Genomic DNA, 23,016 nt, shown 5'->3' with positions numbered 1-23,016 from the left:
GAATACTTAGTGCCCAAGATGAATAACAGGTACGCAGCGACTGTATAGCGAATTCTTTTGGGGTCCCAACCATCCTCCAAACTTATTTTCTTGGTATCTTCAAACTTCTCCTTAAGATACACGAGTTTGATGGTCTTTGTCCTAACAGTCTTAACTACTTAGAAGCTTTCCAAAGAAGTTTCGTAATCCCAGCCAAACAACTTGTTAGTCAGACCATTCAAGGAATTGCCATTTATCTCCTTCTGCAACTGACTTGTCGGTGACTCATAAGCCTAGAATATTCTGAGCATCATCGGGGATCAAGATCATCTCCCCAAATGGAAAGTGCATGGTATCAGGTTCACCATGATACCTCTCGATAAAACAATTAAATGTAACAGAATCATACTTCACCTAGTTTTCAACCGAAGGATATATCCCAGACTCCTTTACTAAATTTTGGACCTCGTCACCTTACTTAGTCAAATCCCAATGACTCGCGGCTTAGTGTCCGCAAACAAGAACGATTTTATTATGATCCTACAATTAGGAGACAACACAATTAGGAATTTTACATAAATACTGAAAAACGGGGGTCTAACAACCATACCCAATATTTCGCTTACTAATTTGTATGGACAAACTCCAATATAATTCCAAGAGAATCAACTAGACAGTCAGACTCAATCAATGGAAATATATCCAAGAGTTGTATCTCTATTTCTCAATTCAATTTGCAATCAAACAATTAAAAATTTGCGAACCCGATTGAATATAAGAAATTACTTGAACGGTACCAAATACCAATGTTTAAGTGTCAATAAATTTATATCAACAACCAAAGATTGGATTATCTAATTAATTAAACTTACGCACAAGATGTGATATTTCAATTATATAAACAACTATAATGCGGGAAAGAAATAACACAAACACAAGAAATTTTGTTAACGAGGAAACCACAAATGCATAAAAACCCCAGGACCTAGTCCAGATTTGAACACCATATTGTATTAAGATGCTACATACACTAGCCTACTCCAAGTTACTTCGGACTGGAATGTAGTTGATCCCTAATCAATCTCACACTGATCAAGGTACGCACTTGGTTTCCTTAGATGATCTCACCCACAACTAAGAGTTGCTATGACCCAAAGTCGAAGACTTTAATAAACAAAGTTGTCTCACGCAGAAAAGTCTATTGGATAGATAAATTTGTATCCCACGGAAATACCTATGAGTTTTGTTCCATATTTTGATAAATCAAGGTAAACATGAACCAATTGATAAACCGGACTTATATTCCCGAAGAACAGCCTAGTATTATCAATCACCTCACAATAATCTTAATTTTATAGTACCAATTGATGAAGTTCCACAAGCTCCCCTTAGTAGTTATTCGACTTCAATCGATGAACGCCGTGAAGTCTAAGGCTCAACTACACAATATATCCTAATCTGAGACTTAACTAAGTAGTCTAAAAAATCAAGACTTATAGTTTTGGCAACTAAACTTGACAAACAAGCTTGAGATAGCAACTCTTGCGAGTTCGACCAAGCAATTCTCTAAAAAATACAACACAATACATATGCACACAAGATAAAGATTCTTACATAGGTTTGATAGATAGTATGACCCCACGAGTCCTTGTAGCCAAATAGTGCCGGTTTCTCAGGTTCGCCCCAATAATTCCAACCACTAAGGTTTGATAACATGTCATTAGGGTCAGGAAGGTGCTAACCGTTTACTTTGACTTTGACTAATTTTTTATTCCCTTGTTCTTCCGCTGCCGGTTGAGCGCCTTCACCTTCACCTTGTGTCAGTTTTTGACTTTTCCCAATGCCTTCCTCTACAACTTCATTTCGGCTCGCTTGTTGACTTGGCTGGACCTCATCATCTTCCTCTTCATCGTTCTCAGCATCAACTTCTCCAGTATGTTCACGGATTGTTATTTTACTGCGGTCCCTACTATCCCAAAATTTCCCTCTTGCAGAGCCTGCCCCCAAACGCTTATTGCGACCTAAGTATTTTCCTCGAGGTGGAAGAGACATGGGAGTGCCAAGATTGTTTTTCTTTGTTTTCTTAACGCAAGCATCTATACTTTTTCCTTTCTTAGCATCCTTGGCTTTAACTTCCTTGGCTTTAGCCCTATCAAAATGCATACGAAATAAATGGACGAAAAATAACAATTATATCTGATGCGGGCACAAATATATTGAATAACATCATGGAAACACAGAAGCCGGCATTGTCTATCGACAACATGGTCATGCCGGGACCAAATGATGGCATCGTCTATTGTAAACATAACCATGTCGGGGCATACTGCTGGCATTGAAGAAAAACGCCGATAATGCCGGTAATCCTTGGTAATACTAAGGGGCTTCCTGGATCCCTAAAGAGGCATGCCGGCATAATCGAAAGTTTAAAACCAGTGTTGGTATACAGTGTCGGCGTCAACATCAACCTAATATCAATGCCGGGACTAAACATTCAGTTTCTTGTAATTTTAGGCACTGTGACGGCTTTGTATTCATACTAAATTCAATGCCAGAAATTGCAAACGTCATGGTCTTCAAACTATTTTCTATGCAGTAAAAATTTACTGGCATGGTATTCATACAAATTTCAATGCTGGAACTCACTGAAACTCAACTGTTTGAGTTAGGGTTCACGATTTTCACCTAAACCCAATGCTTTAAATCGATTCAAATACTTATAAAACAATTCAAAATCACTTACCTTCTCACAGAAGCCATGTTTACGAGAAGTTGATCGTCTGAAGCCTCTTCTTCTTGTTGTTGTTTCTATTGAGAAATCAAAGCAAGCCATTGTTCTAAGTTTTGTTGCGCAATCGATTTTGACTTCGTTTAGGGATCTGATTTCTTTCGTGGATGCATGGTTATGGATTCAGGTAGGTTAATCGACGAAGAAATTTTTGAATCTACGATTAATCTTCGATGAAGAACGATGAGGGGAATTTTTTTTTCAAAAACCTAATCCTAAGAGTGTCGGAAATGATGGTGTAGAATGAAGGGATATGAATTTGGTTTTTAATTTAAAGTTTTTATTTTTTATTTTGTGGGAAGGGTATAATAATATTTTCATAATGTTTTTTAATTAACCAAAGGGTATTTTAGTATTTCCACCCCCAAAAATCACCCCTTAGTAGACACTATTGGATGGGGATAGTAATTCATATCCCTCAATTGCGCGTTCGTTTAAAAGCACAAAATCAAAACACAGTTGAGATTATAGTCAAAGCACAAAATCAAAACACAACAGAAACTTTAATAGAGTCTTGAGTACAGTAAAAGGTGAATAATAATTTGTACCTGAACCATCAATAAGTCCTGGCAGAAACTCACTTGACTTTTCTTAACCCTGAATCATAATTATTGACAATGATATCAACCACCACCGCTGCAACAACACCACCACCCACCATCAGTCCACAACTAAAACACCAACCTTCGCCATTATTGACCCTACAAGTTCAATCATAAAGTTTTTGAAATCCTAAAATTACTTTTCAGAAATTTCAAATCTGAAATCGACCAATTGAAACTCTCGATTTAGTTAAAAGGATAATGATTGACTTACCTTTTCAATCGTTTTTGAAGATGAATCCTTCAAATTATACTGATCTTGAATCTCATCAATTCTTCCCTTCACAGTAAATCTTTAAGAAAAACGATGTTGACATCGATCTAGGTTTTTAAACTGTCTTGAATTGAATAAAATAAAACCTAATATATATTTTCAGGTTACGTTTGTAGCTGAATCTGATAAAATACCTATGATTTATTGTTGCGGTGGTGGAATTTGGATAACATTAGAGTGGTGGCAGCAGAGATAGTAAAATAAGTATGATGTTGACTGTGGAGATGGAAATAGTGATGGTGGTTGGAAATGGTGGTGGTAGTGATGACGGAAATGATGGAGGTGGTGGTAAGAGAGATGTAGATGGTGGTAGGAGCAACGAGATATTTTAATGTGACAAAAAGTAGAGAAGAATCAGAGTGAGAGAAGAAGGCTAAATACGGAATTGAATAACTTATGTATTTAAATAAGTTTTCAACTATACCATCAGGAACATTTGTAAAGTTATTTAAGGGTATTTATCCCAGATCCTTCAATATGAAGGGTAATTATTACATTCCCATTTTTTTTAGATGAAACTAAATTAAAAAATTAAAACAAAGTATAAACAACCACGGTAGTTCGAAAATAATTAACATGTGATGAGATTTGTAACATGTTGTAAGATTCCATCTTGGATCAAGTTGCAAATAGATTTTTTTTTTTTGTGGCAATGTCAGACAAACGATTTATAATTAATTTTTGAGGTTACCAACAAAATAATTTAGATTATCAAGAGCTTACCACGAAGTAGGACTAATATATGATCACTGATTGAACCAATTAAGTATTCTGAAATGTGATACGCCTGGCTTTATTTTAAAAATAGATTAAGTAGGTGTCAGTTCACATGATAATCATGAGATTTGATTATTAGATGGTGAACATTACCCATTAATCATGACGATTTCCATCACAAATTGGTCAATCCAAAGAGCAAGTACGCGGTAGTAAAAAAAAAGGATTTACCTGAAAATAGTTGAAAATAGTTGTATCCCCTGCCAAGTTCGATAGATTAAAACTTAGAAGGCCGACTTGTCTCATTTCAATTATTGTGATCAGTTTGAATATTATATCTTAATATTCAAGATATGCATGTTGATCACAAATTATTAGAAGTAATCCCAAATTAAAATATGGTTTCAATGTTATCAGTTAGCATTAGAATTTGTATATATATACCCCATGATGTTGAAGAATACCAGGCATCAAACAATCTCAAATCTCAATCATGACTACTACTACTCCATCTATCATAAACTTCTTTACAATTTTACTATCTCTACTACTTTCTTCCTCCTTTTCTCAAACACTATCATCATCATCATCTTCATCATATAATTATGATGAACAGCAAGAGACTTACATTGTTCATGTCTCTAAATTAGACAAACCGTCCATTTTTGCATCCCACCTTGATTGGTATACTTCCGCACTCCAATCCCTTCCTCCTCATCTTTCTTTGTTGTCCCATCCTGGAGAGGTTATCATGTATACTTACAACCATGTTACCCACGGTTTCGCTGCTGGACTCACACCTTCTCAAGCCTCTTATCTTCGTAGTTTCCCGGGAATACTTTCGATACTCCCTCAACGAATTCACCAAATCCATACAACTCGTACTCCAAATTTCCTTGGTCTGAATGAATATTCTGGTCTATGGGCTGACTCAAAATACGCTAGTGACATCATCGTTGGAGTTCTTGATTCCGGAATCTGGCCTGAAAGTCAGAGTTTCAATGACTCGGGTATAACCGATCCTGTGCCGAAGAAATGGAAAGGTGTCTGTGAGACTGCACCTGATTTTCCCAACACATCTTGCAACAAAAAGATAATCGGTGCTCGAACATATTACAAAGGAATTACGTTAAACGAGAAGAAAGACACAAAATCACCAAGAGATACAGAAGGACATGGAACACATACAGCATCTACCGCTGCTGGATCTGTTGTTAAGAAGGCTGGATTCTATGAATACGGTGTTGGAGATGCAAAAGGAATGGCAACGAAGGCCAGAATTGCTATATACAAGATATGCTGGAGCAATGGATGTGCTGATGCTGATATTATGGCTGCAATGGATCAAGCTGTGGCTGATGGAGTGGATGTGATTTCATTTTCTGTTGGTGCCAACGGATTAGCAGTTCCGTATGATGAAGATTCAATTGCAATTGCAGCATTTGGTGCTGTGGAGAAAGGAGTACTAGTTTCTGCGGCTGCAGGCAATGCAGGTCCTGGTCCTTCTACAACCGTTAATATCGCACCTTGGTTTCTAACTGTTGGAGCATCTACAATCGACAGAGAGTTTCCCTGTAATGTGGTTTTAGGCGACGGTAGGATTTTTAGTGGTGTTTCATTATATTCTGGCACGCCACTTGAAAACATAGAAACAGAATTAGTCTTTGCTGGTGATATTGCTGTTGGGGAATCTTGCGCAGAGGGGGAGCTAAATTCAACCCAAGCCGCCGGAAAGATTGTTCTTTGTGGTTATGGTAATTCCGTTGCCCAGGGAAATGCAGTCAAATTAGCTGGTGGTGTTGGATTCATTACAGCCAACCGGATTGACTACGGGGATGGAGTGACTGCTGATTCACCTACAATTCCAGGAGCTAAGGTGACCTTCAATGATGCGGTTGCAATTGTGCGCTATATTAAATCACAACAAAAACCAGTAGCGTCATTCGTCTTCAGAGGAACTGTAACTGGTTCTTCTCCTTCAGCTCCTAAAGTTGCTTCATTTTCTAGTCGTGGCCCTAACCATATAACACCAGAAATTCTCAAACCGGATGTTATCGCACCAGGTGTTAATATCTTGGCTGCTTGGACTGGCGCTACTGGTCCAAAAGGCTTAGATTTCGATAAAAGACGGGTCGCGTTCAACATTATTTCTGGTACCTCCATGGCATGCCCTCACGTGACCGGATTAGCTGCAATGCTTCGGAAGGCTTATCCTAACTGGACTCCAGCTGCAATCAAGTCTGCTCTTATGACTACAGCGTATAACTCAGACAACGCAGGTAAACCAATTACTGATCTGGCTACTGGAAACATTTCAAATCCATTCCAACATGGTGCTGGACATGTTGACCCCAACGAAGCCTTAAATCCGGGTTTGGTATACGACATTCAACCAAGTGATTACGAAGCGTTCCTCTGCTCCATGGGGTACAATCAAAAACAAATGGCGCTCTTTATCAAGGATAGAAAGGTCGATTGCGGGTTACACAAATTGGCTGCAGGTCCAGGCGATCTGAATTACCCATCCTTCTCCGTTGTTTTCAAGTCACCGAATGACTCAGTTGTCAAGTACAAGAGAGTGGTCACTAATGTTGGGAGGCTGGCATTTGGAATCTACAGAGTGAAGGTAAAAAGTCCACCATCAGTTAAAATCAGTGTTTGGCCAAGCTTACTTATATTCGCCTTGCCAAACCAGAAATTGTCTTATGAAGTCACATTCAAAAGCTTGAGCAAAAATGATAATACTACTAAGATGGAGTTTGGGGCAATCGAATGGATTAGTACTGTGCATGGTACCGTGCGCAGCCCTGTTGCTGTAATGTGGCCAGCTCCAGCTGCTGAGGCCTCTACCACTAGTTTGATTTCCTCGTATTGATTGACTTCTGATGTTTGGAATTCATTGATATCGATCCTTCTGTTGTCTGAAATAATAAAATGGGTCCAAGATGCTGCTTTGTGTAAATTATGTTTTCTTGTAGCTCAAGTGACTGAACGGCTATATTAACAGGAAGTTTAGTTATCCAAAACAACTTTCACTGATTTGAGTTTTTTGGTGAATACCATTTTCCTGATTATTGTTAAATAGTCGACAAATGCCTGCAAATCCTTTTCCGCTATGTCCCACATAACTTGGCAGAATCCAGGAGCAAAACCATCTGTTCCTGGAATAGACCAACGCTCCATGTCGAACACCACCATTCGAATTTTCTCAGCACTAGACCTCCTAGCTAGTAAACATCAAATAATCCAAGTGAGTAGTACAGGGAGTAATAAGAACTGCACATAATTGAATTACACGGTTTTAGGATATAAAGAACAAGGTTCTCTTCATCTTATTTTCCGGTTCATAAAGATTGTTTTCCTTTAATCCCAGTTTTTGGATCATAATTATGAAACAATTGTCTTCCTTTAACCGGGTTTTTGGATCGTAATAACATATTGAACTCATAAAAAATATTGAACTAAACGAATTTTTTGCTTGAAAAAGCATCTGCTCATCTATACCACCAAGCAGACATATGTGATATGTCTATTCAAAAACAACACAAAAGCGGTGCAAAAAAGAAAACAAAAAGAAACTGATACATGAAAAATCTTGGTGCGACGTACTCCCATGGCCATGAAGTTAGTAATGTCCGATATTATTGTTGCTATACATGATCTGTATAATGTTGGTGCTCCAATTCAATTTCCTACCTATAACAACCTTTTGTTGCTCCAGTTTTCCTGACCAATGTCTCTTTAACATTTTTCGATATTTCAGTGAAAGTTTCTCAGACAGCTCCAAATAGATGGATGGATGTGTGACTCATTTAGGAAAACATAATGTGCTTCTAACCTCTTAAAGTGTTAGGATCCTGAATTTTAAAGAGAGCGCAGCTTTAACTTCCAAAAACCCCATCAAAAGAAAGAAGGACAGTTACTGAAATCTATTAGAAGATCTTTTGATTATCTATTCCTTGTAATGAATCGTATCTGTTTTAAAAATCCACTTTACAGAAATGTTTCATAACATGTCAACGCCTCTTTAACCAAGTGAATCAGCCTTGAACAAAATCTGGAGTTCCATTCTGATAAAGTTGATGTAAATCACATAAGCCATCCCATTTCCATTCCTATACCCAACCAAGTCAGATTATTATTTATGTCTTCATGACTTGCGCATATGGCATCTTCTTAATGATGATGGATGTTAGTACATGAAGTTAATTACTCTTGGAAAGGGAGTCTCTTTTAATCCTCTGGAGACTGGAGACCCCTCTTAAAAGATGAACAATTTTCTGGGGACTACTCTAAATTGGTGGGGGACTACTATTTGATAGGGGTGTCCACCCTAAATTCTTAAGGGCTGTCCTAAAAAGATAGGGAATATTAGTCAGCCCTTATCCTAATTAAGGTTATAATTAATCCTAATAACTCACTAATTTAACCATGACCTACTAATCTAACTCATATTAAAACCTAAAATCAATTTTAAAAAAAGAACTAAAACTCTATTACTTTCTTTTTCTTCTTTTCTTTTCCTCCTACGTATACATCGACGTTAATCGTCGATTCAAAAAAATTTCATCGTCGATTAATCCATCTTTATAAACAATGCGTACTAAGCAAACGCCAAGACTTCCAGGATCGAGTCCGGGACTCACACATATAGCAAATCTCCCAAAAGAATTGGCAATTGATAAAAGACTTGAAACAAAGAAGAGAGGAAAAATCAATCATCCAACAACAACCAAGAAGTCTGATTCAAGTGATATGCAAATATGCGGGTAATTTCCTTCATACCCATTCCTTTTAATTCGTTTTTTGTTGAAGAAATCGATTAAAAATCATCAAAACCAATTGAAAATTGAAGTTACAGTAGACATTTCGGCTAGGAAAATTTTGAAAATCCTAGTTTTTTGGTAACCGAACTTTCAATATGAAGAACAGTTCGGCAGTGTCGCAAACTTTATCCATTTTTAGGTAACCGAACTGTGTAGTTCGGTTAGCTGGAAATAAAATCTTTTGTAACCGAACTTTTTCTTTAGTATAGGAAATCTGCGTTCGGTGTAGTCGATAAATTATATAGGTAACCGAACTTTGGTATAACATAGTTTTGTGATCTCGCAAAACAAAATCCTAGATATTCCTAACAGAACTGCTTCTTTAATATGGGAAATTTGAGTTCGGTGTAGTTGATAAACTATGCCGAACTTTGGTATAGCATAGTTCGGTTAGATTGCAAAATAAAACCCTAGATATTCCTAATCGAACTTGTTGTTTAGAATTGGAAATTTGAGTTCGGTTTAGTCGATAAATTATATAGGTAACCGAACTTTTGTATAGCATAGTTCGGTTAGCTCGTTATTTCCAATAGGTAACCGAAATATTGTCTGTTAACACCAAATATGTAGTTCGGTTACTTCGCAACTCATGATAGATAACTGAACCTTTAGTTCGGTTATTTAAAAAACTCATTTAAGCTTGACGAACTTTAATCTGTTTACAACTTGTGTTTGATTTAGTCCCATGTTATTGATTTATTTGATAATAAAATATTGTGTTTATCTAATATTGTGGTTTTCATTCATTAGGAAGAAAGGAAAGAGAACTAATCCCTATCTAGATGAAGATTTGAGAACTCCCACCCCTCGTGGTAGAATACATTTGGATTTCCGACACTGTGGTACTAAAAATGCTAAAAATGCTAGTAATGTAATCCAAGATGTTAATAAAGAGATGATGGAGAATGATGAAGAACAAAATGATGATGAAGAAGATCAAGGAAATGAAGCCACTACAAATGAAGAGGTTGAAAAACAAAGAAAACAAGTTGAAGATGCAGAAGAAGAGGAGTTGGAAGAGGAAGGACAAGAGGAAGAGGAAGAAGGGGATGCAGATAAGGGAGAGGAGGGACAGGAGGGAGATAAGGAAGAGGAAGAAGATGAAGAAGGGGAGGAAGAGGAAGAAGAAGAGGAAGATATACAAGATCTACAAATTATTCTCGTTGAAGAGAAAAGGAAGCCGAATCTGTCGGGTCCTAGATATTCACACATTCCCCCTGATGATTTGTGTTTGGCACCAGTGAGCCCAACTTATGGTACTCCAATTGATTGAGGGAAACATTTTTTGGCTACAAACACTCATTGGCCGCGAAGATCTATGCGACAAAAGTATTCTTAAGTTCATTCTTAACTAGTAAAACAAGTTTAAGATTTTGTGGACATATGTTTCGTTAAGTATTAATAGTGTGATGTTATTTGTAGGATCATCGTGATGCAATTCGTCTTATTCATCGTCAAAAGGCTTCCAATTGGGATCTTTCGAAGGAGAGTCAAGAGTTTCAGGACAAGGTTAAAGAATGCGTGTTATGGAGAGCCCTTGAGTTGGCACATAAGGACTTTGACACTGTTGTCGTTTCTGCATTTCTAGAGAGGCATTATCCGGAGAGATATACCATGCATATTCCATTTGGAGAGATGACAATTACTCCTGATGATTGCATGAGAATCACCATCCTACCAGTGGAAGGTAAATGTCTTCGAGAAGGCTACAACCAATCGATGAGTTATGAAGCTCTTGAGGCATTGACTGTAAAGTGTCTAGGATGGGATTCAGGAAAGGCCCAATGTGAGTTTAGACGTTCCGTGAAGGAACCTAAACGTGGAGATGAGTATAATCCAAAGGAAGAAAATAGATCTTCGAAGAAGATGATGAGGAAATTCAAGCTGGTAAGGTTAAAGGAAGCATTTGCGGATACAACTAAGAAGGTAAAGAGTGGACGGTTGGTGATGTACGAGGAGAATCTTAAGCACCATGTCACTGCTTATTGGTTATATCAGCTAGGAACTGTTATTTTCTCTGACACTTCTGGAAATAAGGTGGATGCACATTATCTACAGATTTTGGAGAATCTCGATGAGATTAACAACTACTCATGGGCCACCGGGGTGCTTACATTTGTGTTAGGACAGATGGATAAAGGGTCGAGGATTAAGACAACTCAAATTGGAGGTTACTTAACTCTTATTCAGGTGACCTTCAACATTGTTACTTAACTCTTATTCGCTAAGATTTTTTGTTTCCAATTCAATTTCATCTATGTGTTTAACATTTTTGTTTTTCGCATAGGTTTGGATCTACGACCACTTCACTTCACTGAAATTGGCTACGGAAAAGAAACCTTATCCCTATGGCCAACCTACAGCAGGAAAATGGGTGTTTTTGGATGCACTAAAGAAGTCTAAAGAAGAGCAGTTGGCTTCGTTGAGGGAGAAATTGGATAATTTGATGGTGATCGATGTGGTGTTTCACCCATACACGGTACCCGATGATGAAGAGGTACCTGAAGACGACATGCAAGGTTACTTAGTCGTCCCGGGTTACTATGGACCAATTTGGTATCCTAACGGCTACGCAATCTATAATCCAAGGAGAGTACTAAGACAACTTTCTTGTGTTCAAATGGATCCAAATGTGGAGAAAGAAAATTTCGAGTTGCAGGTTCGAGGAACAAAGAACACCGAGAACTATTTTATCCCAAAATACGAACCAACTCCCACGGTGGAACATTGGAATAATTTAAAGAAATACTACATATCTAGAGCTGATTATGTACCTTGTGGTGAAGATGTAAATGCATGCGAAGAAAATTACATGGAGTGGCATCAAGAGATTAATCATCCTTTTGTGATTAATAAAGAACAACAATCTCGTACTGATAAGGCGAAGGCGAAGGCAAAGGACAGGGAGGCTAAGAGAGCTCAGAAGGAGATGCCTATTTGTGGAGAAGAAGCCGTTCGGTTATGAGATAATGTGGTAAGAAAATTTCTTCGCTTTATACTTTAATTTGTTACAAAGTATAGAAAATATATTTACTTGTGGTTAAAATTTGAATCAGGTGAAGAAGGGTAAGAACTTGTTAAAGAAATGGATGACTCGAATCCGTAGTGGAGATTCGATTTCGGCAGAGGAACAACCCGTGATCCATGGCCAATGGGAGGAACTTATATCTCAAATAATGGTGGAGGAGAGTTGGTCTAAGAAATTCAAGAGGGGTCGACAACAAGGAGAAGGTTCAAGCTGCGACGCTCGTGGAGGAGATGGATCCGGTGGAGTTCAATCCCCAACTGATGAGGGAGTTCAACACAACACTCGTGGTAAAAGAGTTCGTCGTAGTAGTCGTTGAATCCCTTATTTTGGTTTTAGTTTCAAAAAACATCTTAGTTATGGATTATGTGTGTTTTGAACAATTAGTTAGGGAGTTTGGTATGTATAACACTTTTATATTTATTTAAATTGGGTTTGTGTTTCAATTTTATATTTGGTTCATAACTAGCGTGCAACATTATCTTGAATGAAAAGGCTACAGGGTAGAGTTCGGCTAGCCATAAATTCAAAGAAGGTTGTCGAACTGGAAAAGATTACCAGGCAACCGAAACTTGGTTCGGCGACCTGGAACTTTTGACCAGGTCATCGAACAATAGGTTCAGCAACCTGTGAAATTTAACCAGGTCATCGAACTATTTGTTCGGTAACCTGTGAAATCTGACCAGGGCACCGAACTAACAGTTCGGTGACCTCAAAATATCTCAGATTGCCGAACTATTCTCTGTAAAACAATGGCAGGTTCAGGAGATTAGTTCGGTTACCTGGAAATTTTAGGAGGATTTCGGTGACCTCAAAATATCTCAGATTGCCGAACTACTCTCTGTAAAACAATGGAAGGTTCATGAGATTAGTTCGGTTACCTGGAAATTTTAAGAGGTCACCGAACACGTACTTCGGTTAGCTCGCAAAATATAGATACCTTGCCGAATATAAATAATACCACACTTCAAAAAATGTAATGTATGATTCAGAGCATACTTAGTATCATTACACGTCTAATTTAATCCAACTAGATAACAATAGGACCTTCTCGTACTTCCTATTTATCTTTCCTTTATAAACATAACCCTCCCTCAAAAGTATCTTTCTCGGGATCACCTCTTCTCTCACAAACCATTTCAAACCGTGTTTTGATTTTATTCCCATTCAAAACTAATACGCACATGTCTTTTTGTGCATGATGTCTAGCACAACTCTTTGCCTCTACCTGGTTTTTGAATACCAAATCATTCATGTAGTGATGGGATGTGTCATCGTACAAAATATAAACTAGGGAAGGTTGATTTTCCATTAGTATTGGATCACATGAAGCCTACAAGAAACAGCACAACGTCAATTGCAACCACAAACAAGAAACAAAGAGTAGTTCGGCAATGTAACAATTTTATCGACCATGCCGAACAAAACGTTCGGTTATCATTTCTTTAGAAATATTTTGCGACCTTGCCGAACTAAGCTTGACTAGTTTTCTCCTTATAAGTTCGGTTACCTAAGCTTATATACAATCTAGCCGAACTATTATTTGTATACTCTGTAACAAATAGTTCGGCAACGTTTTCTGGAAATACATAACCGAGCTCTAAACAACCTCCATTAAAACGGAGTTCGATTACCTACATCTTCTGAATGAAGTAACCGAACTGTACATTCAAAACAGTTCGGTTACGTCGCAAGCCAAGTTAGGTAACCGAACCACTTTGACCTAGCTGAAATTTCTTCCTGAAATTTTCGATTTTGCCAATTTTTTGCACAATTCAAGCTACATTAACTAAGTTTGAGCCATACCTGAGTACCCATAACTTCATCTTTTGGTTGTGGTTGATAAAATCCATTATTTGGTTCGTCACATTGACTTTGGGAAGAATGCATTCATCATCTAAAAAATAACTCATATCCAGATCTTTATGAAGATTGACAAATGCATTAGGAGATGTAGGAGGTTCTGATTCAGATGAGGATCTATCATCACAAGAATCACTCAAATCATATTTAGAAAACTCAAAATAAGTTTTTTTGGGTTCACCCCTCTTTTTGTTCATCTTTTCTTCTTTTTATTCTTCTTTCTCTCTATAATTTTGATTCTAACAAACCTATCATATTATTAACTCACTAATCACTAACTAATTATTACATTAACACTAAGAAATCATTACACTAACACTAATTTGAGTTTCAAGGACTTTTTTGGTATTAACAAAAAATTAGGATAAGGGATGACCCAAGTTTACTTCCACTATCCACCCATAGTAATCCCCCACCGAAAAGGAAGTACTCCCCAAAAATGCATTCTAAAAGATGGGACTTTGGGGACTAAGACCAGCCCATTTATGAGGTGATGGGCTATCGGAACTCAAAGTTTCAAGTAGAGGAATTTGGCCTAACTTCTAGTTAAGAAGTCTTTTTTTAGCCCAACAATAACTTGGGATGTTAGCAAGCAGTGATAGTCAAAAACAACCAAAAAAAAGTCCCTGGTAAATGGGGCGAAAACTTGAACTACGCACATATCATAAAAGGTATAGAGACTCTTCATAAAAGGCATAGAGCACATAGAGATTCTTCATAAAAGATATAGAGCTAACAGGTAAATGGAAACGAGTGAAAATGGTATTTGGTAATTAATATGTTCGGTTTGGAGGCACTTATCCATAAGAATGGAAAAGAGATTAGTATAAAAGAAAAGGAAAGGTACTTGAAAAGGAATCCCTAATTTCTCTCTCTCCCTTAATCCGTCCTTATTTCGGGAGTACTTGATGTGATCGGGATTAGTTTTTCCTATCTCATTTTTACCCTATCAATAAAGTACTAATAATTTTTTTTTGATCGGTCGAACAGACCGATCTGCTTTTCTCCAATACAACCATTTAGGATTTGTAATTATATCATCGCTCTCTACAAAAAAATTAGCCGGTTCTTTAATCCCTCCATTAATGTAACCAATCAAATCAGTGGAAATAAAGATCAACTCAATTTGATATTTTCATAGCAAGAAATTAGAAGAATCTAATTTCTGGGAAATTAAATTATTGATATTATTAAAAGGTAATGAAAATTTTGTTGAAGGAATACCTAAATCACCATTAACAGCAGCGAAAGATCTTGAGTTGCTTTTGTGATTCCAAACACTCTGTGAATGTTGATTTTTATTTGCCTTACTTCTAGTTATCGCTGTGAATGATATTAAAAAAAAACAATACAAGAAACAAATAGAAGCAGCAGGAGGAGAAAGATCTAATATAATTTTGGTAAAGAAAAAAGGGAAAAAGACCGATGTAGGGTGGAAATAGAATCACAACTACAACTATGAATTGATAGAAAGATTTTAGAAAATTTTGGGTTGGATCGTCCCGATTGATACCATGAGAAAATTATTGTAACATTGTTTTTGTTATTATTGATGAAAATTATTATTACATATATTATCTTGAATGTAAATATATAAATGACATATACACAGATGGACTTCTTCTTTTTTTCTTTTCTTTTCTTTGGTCAGAAACACAGATGGACTTGGTAAGTACGTGATGACCATATCTGACTTGACTTATCTTAATACTTCCGTTACAATTATGTATGAGTTGTTTACCAAAAAAAAAATTATATATGAGTTTGAAAATTATTAACATGGGATGGGATTAGTTCTTGGATCAAGTTGCTCAACTAAGAAATGATTTTGCAAAATAAAACCACGTTTCTTAATAAATTTTTAGTATTATCAATAAAATAAATAATAGGGGATTAATCAAATGAGATTTCTATAGATTTTTTATTTGAGTGACTCCCGGAGATTCTCTGAGAATCTAGAGTTTTTTAGTGATTTTATGAGAGTATATAAAAAGTCTTTGTAATTTGTAGAGACCAAAAGATGAGATTTATAAAGAGTTTTTGTGATTTGTAGAGGCAAAAAAATGTAAAATATCTAATCAAAAATTCAAAACTTCTACCAATTATTTTATTATGCACGTTATAATGTTAATAAAAGTACCAGGAATACCTAGTAAAATATGTGTTTATTGTCAAAAAAAATCTCAATGATGTCATATGTCTAAGTTTTCATTCTCTTTATTCCATTCACCCGACATTTTATTTTCTATGCTATCTCGCCACTAGTTTACTGCTCAAATGCCCCGTTCCTTAATCATTCGCTCAAACCAACAAAAGAATAATTGGTTTACTCTCCAAAACAAACATTTCCGAAATTTCCAAGTCCCCCAAAATATCATCTCTTGGGGAGAGATTTCTACCATGCCTATTTTCATTAAAAAAAGTCTCTCAAAATCTCTGAAAAAACAAATCAATGACTTTCATATTTCCTTGCAGTAACAGGAGTGTTGGAGTGACTCTTATGAAATCCTAATCCAATAACATGAAGTTTCATAAAATTTAAATGACTTTAAAAAATCTCTAACCAATAATAAGAGACATTAAGAGACTCCACAAAAATCAAAATGGAATAACAATAGATTTGAAAACTCTCAGGTAGTCATTTGAAATCTCATTTGACTACCTCCCTATAAATTAGATTAATTATAACTAACATATCATTAAACCAATCTATTTATGTCGAATGAGATATGTCATCCTTATTATAAAAGATAAGTAGGTAAAGTTCCATGAGTTATAAAATCTATACTACAAAACATCATAGGCGTTTGAGCCAACGACAACCAAATAACATTCCGAGAAACAAAAGAAACCATCCCGGTCTCACCTTGACAATAAACACTAGGCCAGAATTCACCTTTTTCTACATGCCAGATCCGTCGTTAATAGAGATTATTGACAGACCCTGTCTGTCGAATGGCTTGTCATTTTTTAAGCTGTCAAAAACACTAATTGATAGTGGTGAAATGTCAATAATTATCAGAAATAAACTACGAGCTTAGCATGTCAATAATTATTGACGGGCATCACCTGTCAGTTACCCCACAATGGAATTAACATCCAATATATATTATTTTTAATAATTATTTATATAAATAATATTTTCTTATGTTGCTTAAATTGTAAATAAAAGTTAAGAACACTTTTAACTTCAAACTAAATTGACATATATTATAAAATTGCAATTTCATATGAATTATTTATCCAAACAACATCCAAGAGGACAACATCAATATATAAAATTACAAAAGGTTACTAGGAAGACTTTTGCACTATGAGTTGATTTACTTCTTCATGGCCTCCACATCTACAACATCTCTAGAAATTACAAGCCCGAACTAATTGTCACGATGCCAGAAACCACCAAAAACAGTATCAGGCTCAAGGAGAAACATTGTTAAAGTATCAACCACACAAGTAAACTTCAATCCAAATACCCATAGATTGGCCAACAGTGATGGGCTACATGAATCACAAATTCGATATACCATTTTAAACTATGATAGAAAAGTGAGGTCGTACTCAAGCGAAGATATTTTTGGTGAATTTAGTGGGAGAAACAATTAGAAAGAGACGAACTAGATCATCATACTTCTTAAGAGAGAATATTATATTTCATACCTAGCAAATTAACTAAAATTTACTTATACAGACTGATAGGTAAAAAACATGATCGCAGAAGTGGAAGAGTTGTAGAAATAGGATTTGATATGGATACAGATACGATAACTCGGTGAATTTGAACCATTAGCTTGACCAATTAGATTCAATAAACCTCTAGAATACAATATTGTCGGCTTTGATATAATTCTTCTTGTTGCTATCAGTATTGGTGTTGTTTGAGCATAGCTCGGTTGAACTCACCATGCGTTGGTATATCAAGTTTGGTTGTCATATTTTAGTGTATCAAAACTCATCTAAAGTCGCTTATTTATATACCAGAGTCAATTTCGTTTAGGTTAGACTAGAAAGTCTAGGAATGTTGATACATACAAGTATTACTCTAAAGACCTGAAGAATGTGAAGAAGTAACGAACTACAACGACGACATCATCCTTCCACTTGAAGTTAGTAATATTGTTTTGAACTGTTTCATTCCTAACGTAACTTTCAAGTCGTGCTATATTGAAAACATTACTGCGAAGCTGTATATACTGTACATATTGTATAATTTTGAGAAATTGGGTCAGTTGCCCAAATATGTTTTTAAAACATGGTTTTAATGGACGAGTAAAAATTAGTATGGGTGAAATTGACACAAAAAAAAGCATGAATGAATTTATATTCATCCTGATGTAAATTAAAAATAAGAAAAAGCATTTGAAAATGGGTAGGATGAAACTGTTTACATCCTGGATATTTTTACATTCTCGTCCATTAAACAGTATCAAATTTTACATGTCTTTTTCACCCAGGAATTGTCGTTATTGGGTTAATTGACCAATTTTGTGTTTATAACGCTTATCTTTTAAACTTCGTAGATATGACATCGACATAATCTTGTATATATTGTTATGATTATGTGAATGGGTTATGGTGAAGATTGCATCATAGGAAACAATGCTTTACATTTGTTTAAAAGAAGTACATACATTAATTGGTGTAACTGATCCTAAGTAATACCATGTGATGGTATGATCGATCTTTGTAATTGTTGTGACTGATCCTAGTAATTGGTGTGACCGATCACAAGTGTTGTGTAATCGATCCTTGTAACTGGTAACTAGTCCTGGTCACAGGTCTAACCGGTCCTGATAACTGGTGTGACCGGTCACAAGCAATACCATGGTAATAAGGAACCTATCCTTGTAACTGGTGTAACCGATCCTAGTGACTGGTGTGACCGATCAAAATTATTTCCATAATAAGGTATAACCGATCCGGTCGAACCGATTGAACCCATGTATGTGCTTTGATATTTGATCAATCACATAGTTGTCTTGGAATACAGGAAAACCAATTCTAAACTGGTTTGGAAATGTGGTATAACCGATTCCAAGAATATAAATCCATGTGAATATGAATAAGGATTTACAGTGAAATGATGTCAACATACTTTGAACACTTACAATAACTTATCATTTATTGTTCAAAGATATTCCTTAGTACTCAAGGAGATCCTGTGCCAAGATAAATTAAGAATCTTCTAATTAAGGTTTTTGGTTTTATATGCTTTAATTACCAGCAATTAAATGCATATCTCTAAAGACTAAAAATTAGTAATGTGCATTTACTAATTGGAGATTTTCTATTGAGAGATTTCGGAAATATTGGACAAGCATTTATTGGAATTAGGAAAACCGAAATTTTTCATTCATTGCATATCTTGAGAATACTTTCGATTTTGGAAATTCCTTAATGTCCAAACATCCTTGGTATATAAATACCTAAGTCTGCATTTCTAGCAAACTATCCTTAGAGCCAGGCTAACTTCATTTTTTGTTGTTTCTGGTGGAGCCGTCTAATCGGGGAGGAAAGTATCCTGATTAGGTGAAATCTCTTACGACCGCTCGTTTAAAGACTTATGTGGGATCAAGAAGCTCTACGAGTACCGTTGGTGAGAAACTAGATAATTATAGTGTTATTAGTTTTCGATTGATTTGATTGATTAACGTTTGTTGAAACTTTGATTGCACCTAGTTTGTTTATTCTTCAGAATCTTCTATTCTGATATAAAATTCACTCAAACTAGATCGAAGTATTGACGGGATCTTTAGAACTGTTGTTAGATCTAAAGACATCTTGTGATAATCCATTGTTAATAGACTCCGTTCTGTGTGTGTGTGTGATCACAAGAGATTCAAGTGGTGTTGTGCAGGTTATTATTGAAGATTAAAGAAGATTTAGAGACAAAAAAGATTTCTCAATGGTTTTCATATCTTTGTGTGCGCATAAACCTTGATCGGCTGGGATCCAACTAGAATGGGATTTCGATTGATTAGTTACGTGAGAGTGGCATCGCTTTACAGTTTTTGTTTGAAATCTATACTGATTGATTGTGAATCTAAATTTAACTACTTTGGTAGTTATTGTATAGATTGATCTAACCAGAAAAAGAAGTTTATTAGATCAAACGGAAGAGCCTTTGCGTATGATTTAAGATATGTTTATCTGAAAGAATCAATAGAATTGTTATCAAACAGATTTGTTGTTCCTTTGTTGTTTGGAATACGATCAAAAGGAATTGTACCAGAGCATGACTCATCGAAGTCGGAAGCACAGGGATACATAGGAAATTGAGTGAATTAGAGGTAGTTGTTTGGTCTCAACTATACGAAGTTGGTGTATATTTTGTATAACGGCTTAATCTTGAGAGTATTCAATTCTGGACTAGGTCCCGGGAGTTTTCTGCATTTGCAGTTTCCTCGTTAACAAAATCTTGCTATGTCATTTACTTTATATTTCCGCATTATAAACAGCATGACACATAGCACCCTAAGCACGTGATTTTGAGGGATGGGATGTGCTGGGCCAACACGTTTTACACCTGTAAGACAGGGGCTCACCTCCTACATAGACCGACCCAATTAAAACTGCTTCTCACGAAACCCAATTTTTTATGCTAATGTCCCTCAAAGGCCCTCACCTCCCACTATATTCGCTATGAAGAGGACACGAAAAACCAGGGGTAGGTTTCCCGTTTCCCCTTGTTGTTGCCCGACCCCAAACCATGAAAAATAAACCTAATGTAGGATGTGAACAAGGTAAGAGGATGGGCTAGAGGGTGTAAATCCAACAGCCTACCACATAAGCAACACACCTTTTCTTTTGATTACTGTTGGAGATGATTTTTAAGGATAACATGCATACTCTATAAAAATAAAAAGGAATATTAAAAATGTAACCATGTGGGGAAATGCATTTTAAACGATGCCCACATTTTTTTCATAATATATTTAATGTCCATACTGTTTGTTTTTCCATCCCGGTCCATCTAATCAGTAAAATCTCGTGGACTTGGTCAATTTCCGAGATGAGATTTTGGTGAGCACAATTACTAAACTGCCCAATATCGTTTATCATCTATCACATCTTTTCTTTGGTTAATCAACGGCTCAAATATATAGAGTTTTAGATTGAATGAAAAATGTTATTTGCGATACAAACATTTTTTGCGGTTTGATGAGTCGATTTTTTGTTTATTCTCTCATTTTCCAGAGATGTAAAGATGGTTAATTGTAGATTTCTTTTTTCCGTTCCAACAGCAACAACAGATTTGGGGGTTCCTATACACGACCTCAAATTGGATTTAAGTATTATTTTTATAGATTGCAGCGATAAAATCTGTCAATCTGGATTTGCTTGGGAGTATCAATTATGATGTGGTAGGCAGGTCAGATCACAAGTAATGGGTTTTCTGGTTGCACCTAATGGGTTTCAGATGAATTTATAGTATGCAGGTCAGATCACAAGTAACCTAGTTGGAGCTTTGTCATTTTATTAAATTCATTTTCCCACATGGATATTTTATTATTTCTCCCAAGTAGTAATGTCACATTTCCCACCGGAGATGCCCTTAAACTACCCGTAGGTAACTCCGTAATTTGGAAGTTATTTGATAGGACGCTCGCTAGGGGGTATTGAACTGTATATACAAGTCAACGAGTTCAGTTTTATCTTTAAGAAACAAGAAGAAAATCCAGAAAAGAACTTTAAACATGTGCCTGAGCCCTTTCTGCTCAGATTTACTCTTTGGAGCAGATCTGAGAAGATTAAACTCATTATAATCTCTGTTACGATTTGTTTTCCCTTCTAATCTCTTTTTAGTTGTGATCATTTTATTTTTTTCAGTAGAGATGATCATTTTCTGCTGTGATCTTATTTTATAATTATAGCTATCTTTAACATGTGATGATGTCAGTTCCAGGCTTCCAGCAGATACCAAGAATACCTGCTTTCCGATGGGATCTCAATAACATATTTTATTGTTCTCGTTTTTCTCTGATACGTAGAAATATCGATTTAAAATTTGTCAAGTTTATAAATTAAAATATAATAGTACAGTACTCGAAAAGATCAGAATCAGATTACGGGATGATGGAGATGTAGAGAAGTTTTTAATCTTCTCAGGTACAAAAGTTATTGTATGTTATTATTAATGACCTGAGATCCAACTTATCAACACCAAATATTCTGTGGATAAATAAATATAAAACAGCGTGAAGTTTGAGGGTAAAACTATACTCCCTCCATATCATTTTATAGGTGGATTATTGTTTTTTCTTGTATCATTTTATAGGCAGATTAAATCGCTTTCAACTATGTTATCTTTATTTATGTTGTTTGGTTATCATTATAATTAGATTTATGTTTTTAACATAGAAAATATAACAAAAAACAAAATAGGAAAAAACATGGATGTTTGTAAAATCAAAAAATTATTTAATCTAAAAGAATCGGTCCCTCGTCAATATACGTAGCACGGAGGGAGTACTTCTTTGAGGATTTATGGTAATAATATGCGTGAAGCCTTGAACTGTCTTGAGATCCAATTTCTTTCTACGAGTTGCACAAACTTAGTTCTTTTAATTTTAGTACAAAAACTCGGTGCAAATTAGACAGCGAAATTCTCAGAAATTAAATATTGGTATTAAGTAGTATTCTTAAGAAAAGTAAATTGTGTGACAGACTGACACATTGGAGTGCACCCTGCACATTCACCAGGGACATATCATATAATATTGCACATTCAGTGGATCACTGTCTGGCAAAAAAGTTTCCCGTCGGTTTGCATGTGCAATATCAGCAACAGCAAATTAGATTATAGTGCAGGATTCTAGGAATCTAGGATCATGACTACAGGTCCCAATGAATAATTTTTTCTTAATCAAATCTGCTCAATTTTTGAGATTGATTAAAAACATATAGTAAGAAAGATCAAGCAGCATCATTATCCAACAAAA

General features: G+C 35.8%; 1 protein-coding gene across 1 annotated transcript; it reads left to right on the top strand.

Annotated features, from left to right (window-relative positions):
- Positions 1-3,879: 3,879 nt before the first annotated feature.
- Positions 3,880-12,530, top strand: LOC113337212 (subtilisin-like protease SBT1.4). Its single transcript, XM_026582912.1, has 6 exons — positions 3,880-3,952; positions 4,939-7,228; positions 9,937-10,237; positions 10,609-11,376; positions 11,474-12,139; positions 12,243-12,530. The coding sequence occupies exons 1-6, from the start codon at positions 3,880-3,882 to the stop codon at positions 12,528-12,530; spliced, it is 4,386 nt and encodes a 1,461-aa protein (XP_026438697.1).
- Positions 12,531-23,016: the final 10,486 nt, after the last annotated feature.

This window comes from Papaver somniferum, unplaced genomic scaffold (genome assembly GCF_003573695.1).
Source record: "Papaver somniferum cultivar HN1 unplaced genomic scaffold, ASM357369v1 unplaced-scaffold_158, whole genome shotgun sequence".
NCBI lineage: Eukaryota > Viridiplantae > Streptophyta > Magnoliopsida > Ranunculales > Papaveraceae > Papaver > Papaver somniferum.
The sequence above is the reverse complement of the archived record's forward strand: the minus strand, read 5'-3'. Positions and strand labels throughout refer to the sequence as shown.

Bases quoted from the DNA above. Each gene is read 5' to 3' on its own strand.
- LOC113337212 (XM_026582912.1), top strand. From the start codon at position 3,880: ATGGTGGTTGGAAATGGTGGTGGTAGTGATGACGGAAATGATGGAGGT. The intron at 7,229-9,936 runs GTATTGATTGAC...TTCATTCATTAG, and splicing joins ACCACTAGTTTGATTTCCTC to GAAGAAAGGAAAGAGAACTA. The intron at 11,377-11,473 runs GTGACCTTCAAC...TTTTTCGCATAG, and splicing joins GTTACTTAACTCTTATTCAG to GTTTGGATCTACGACCACTT.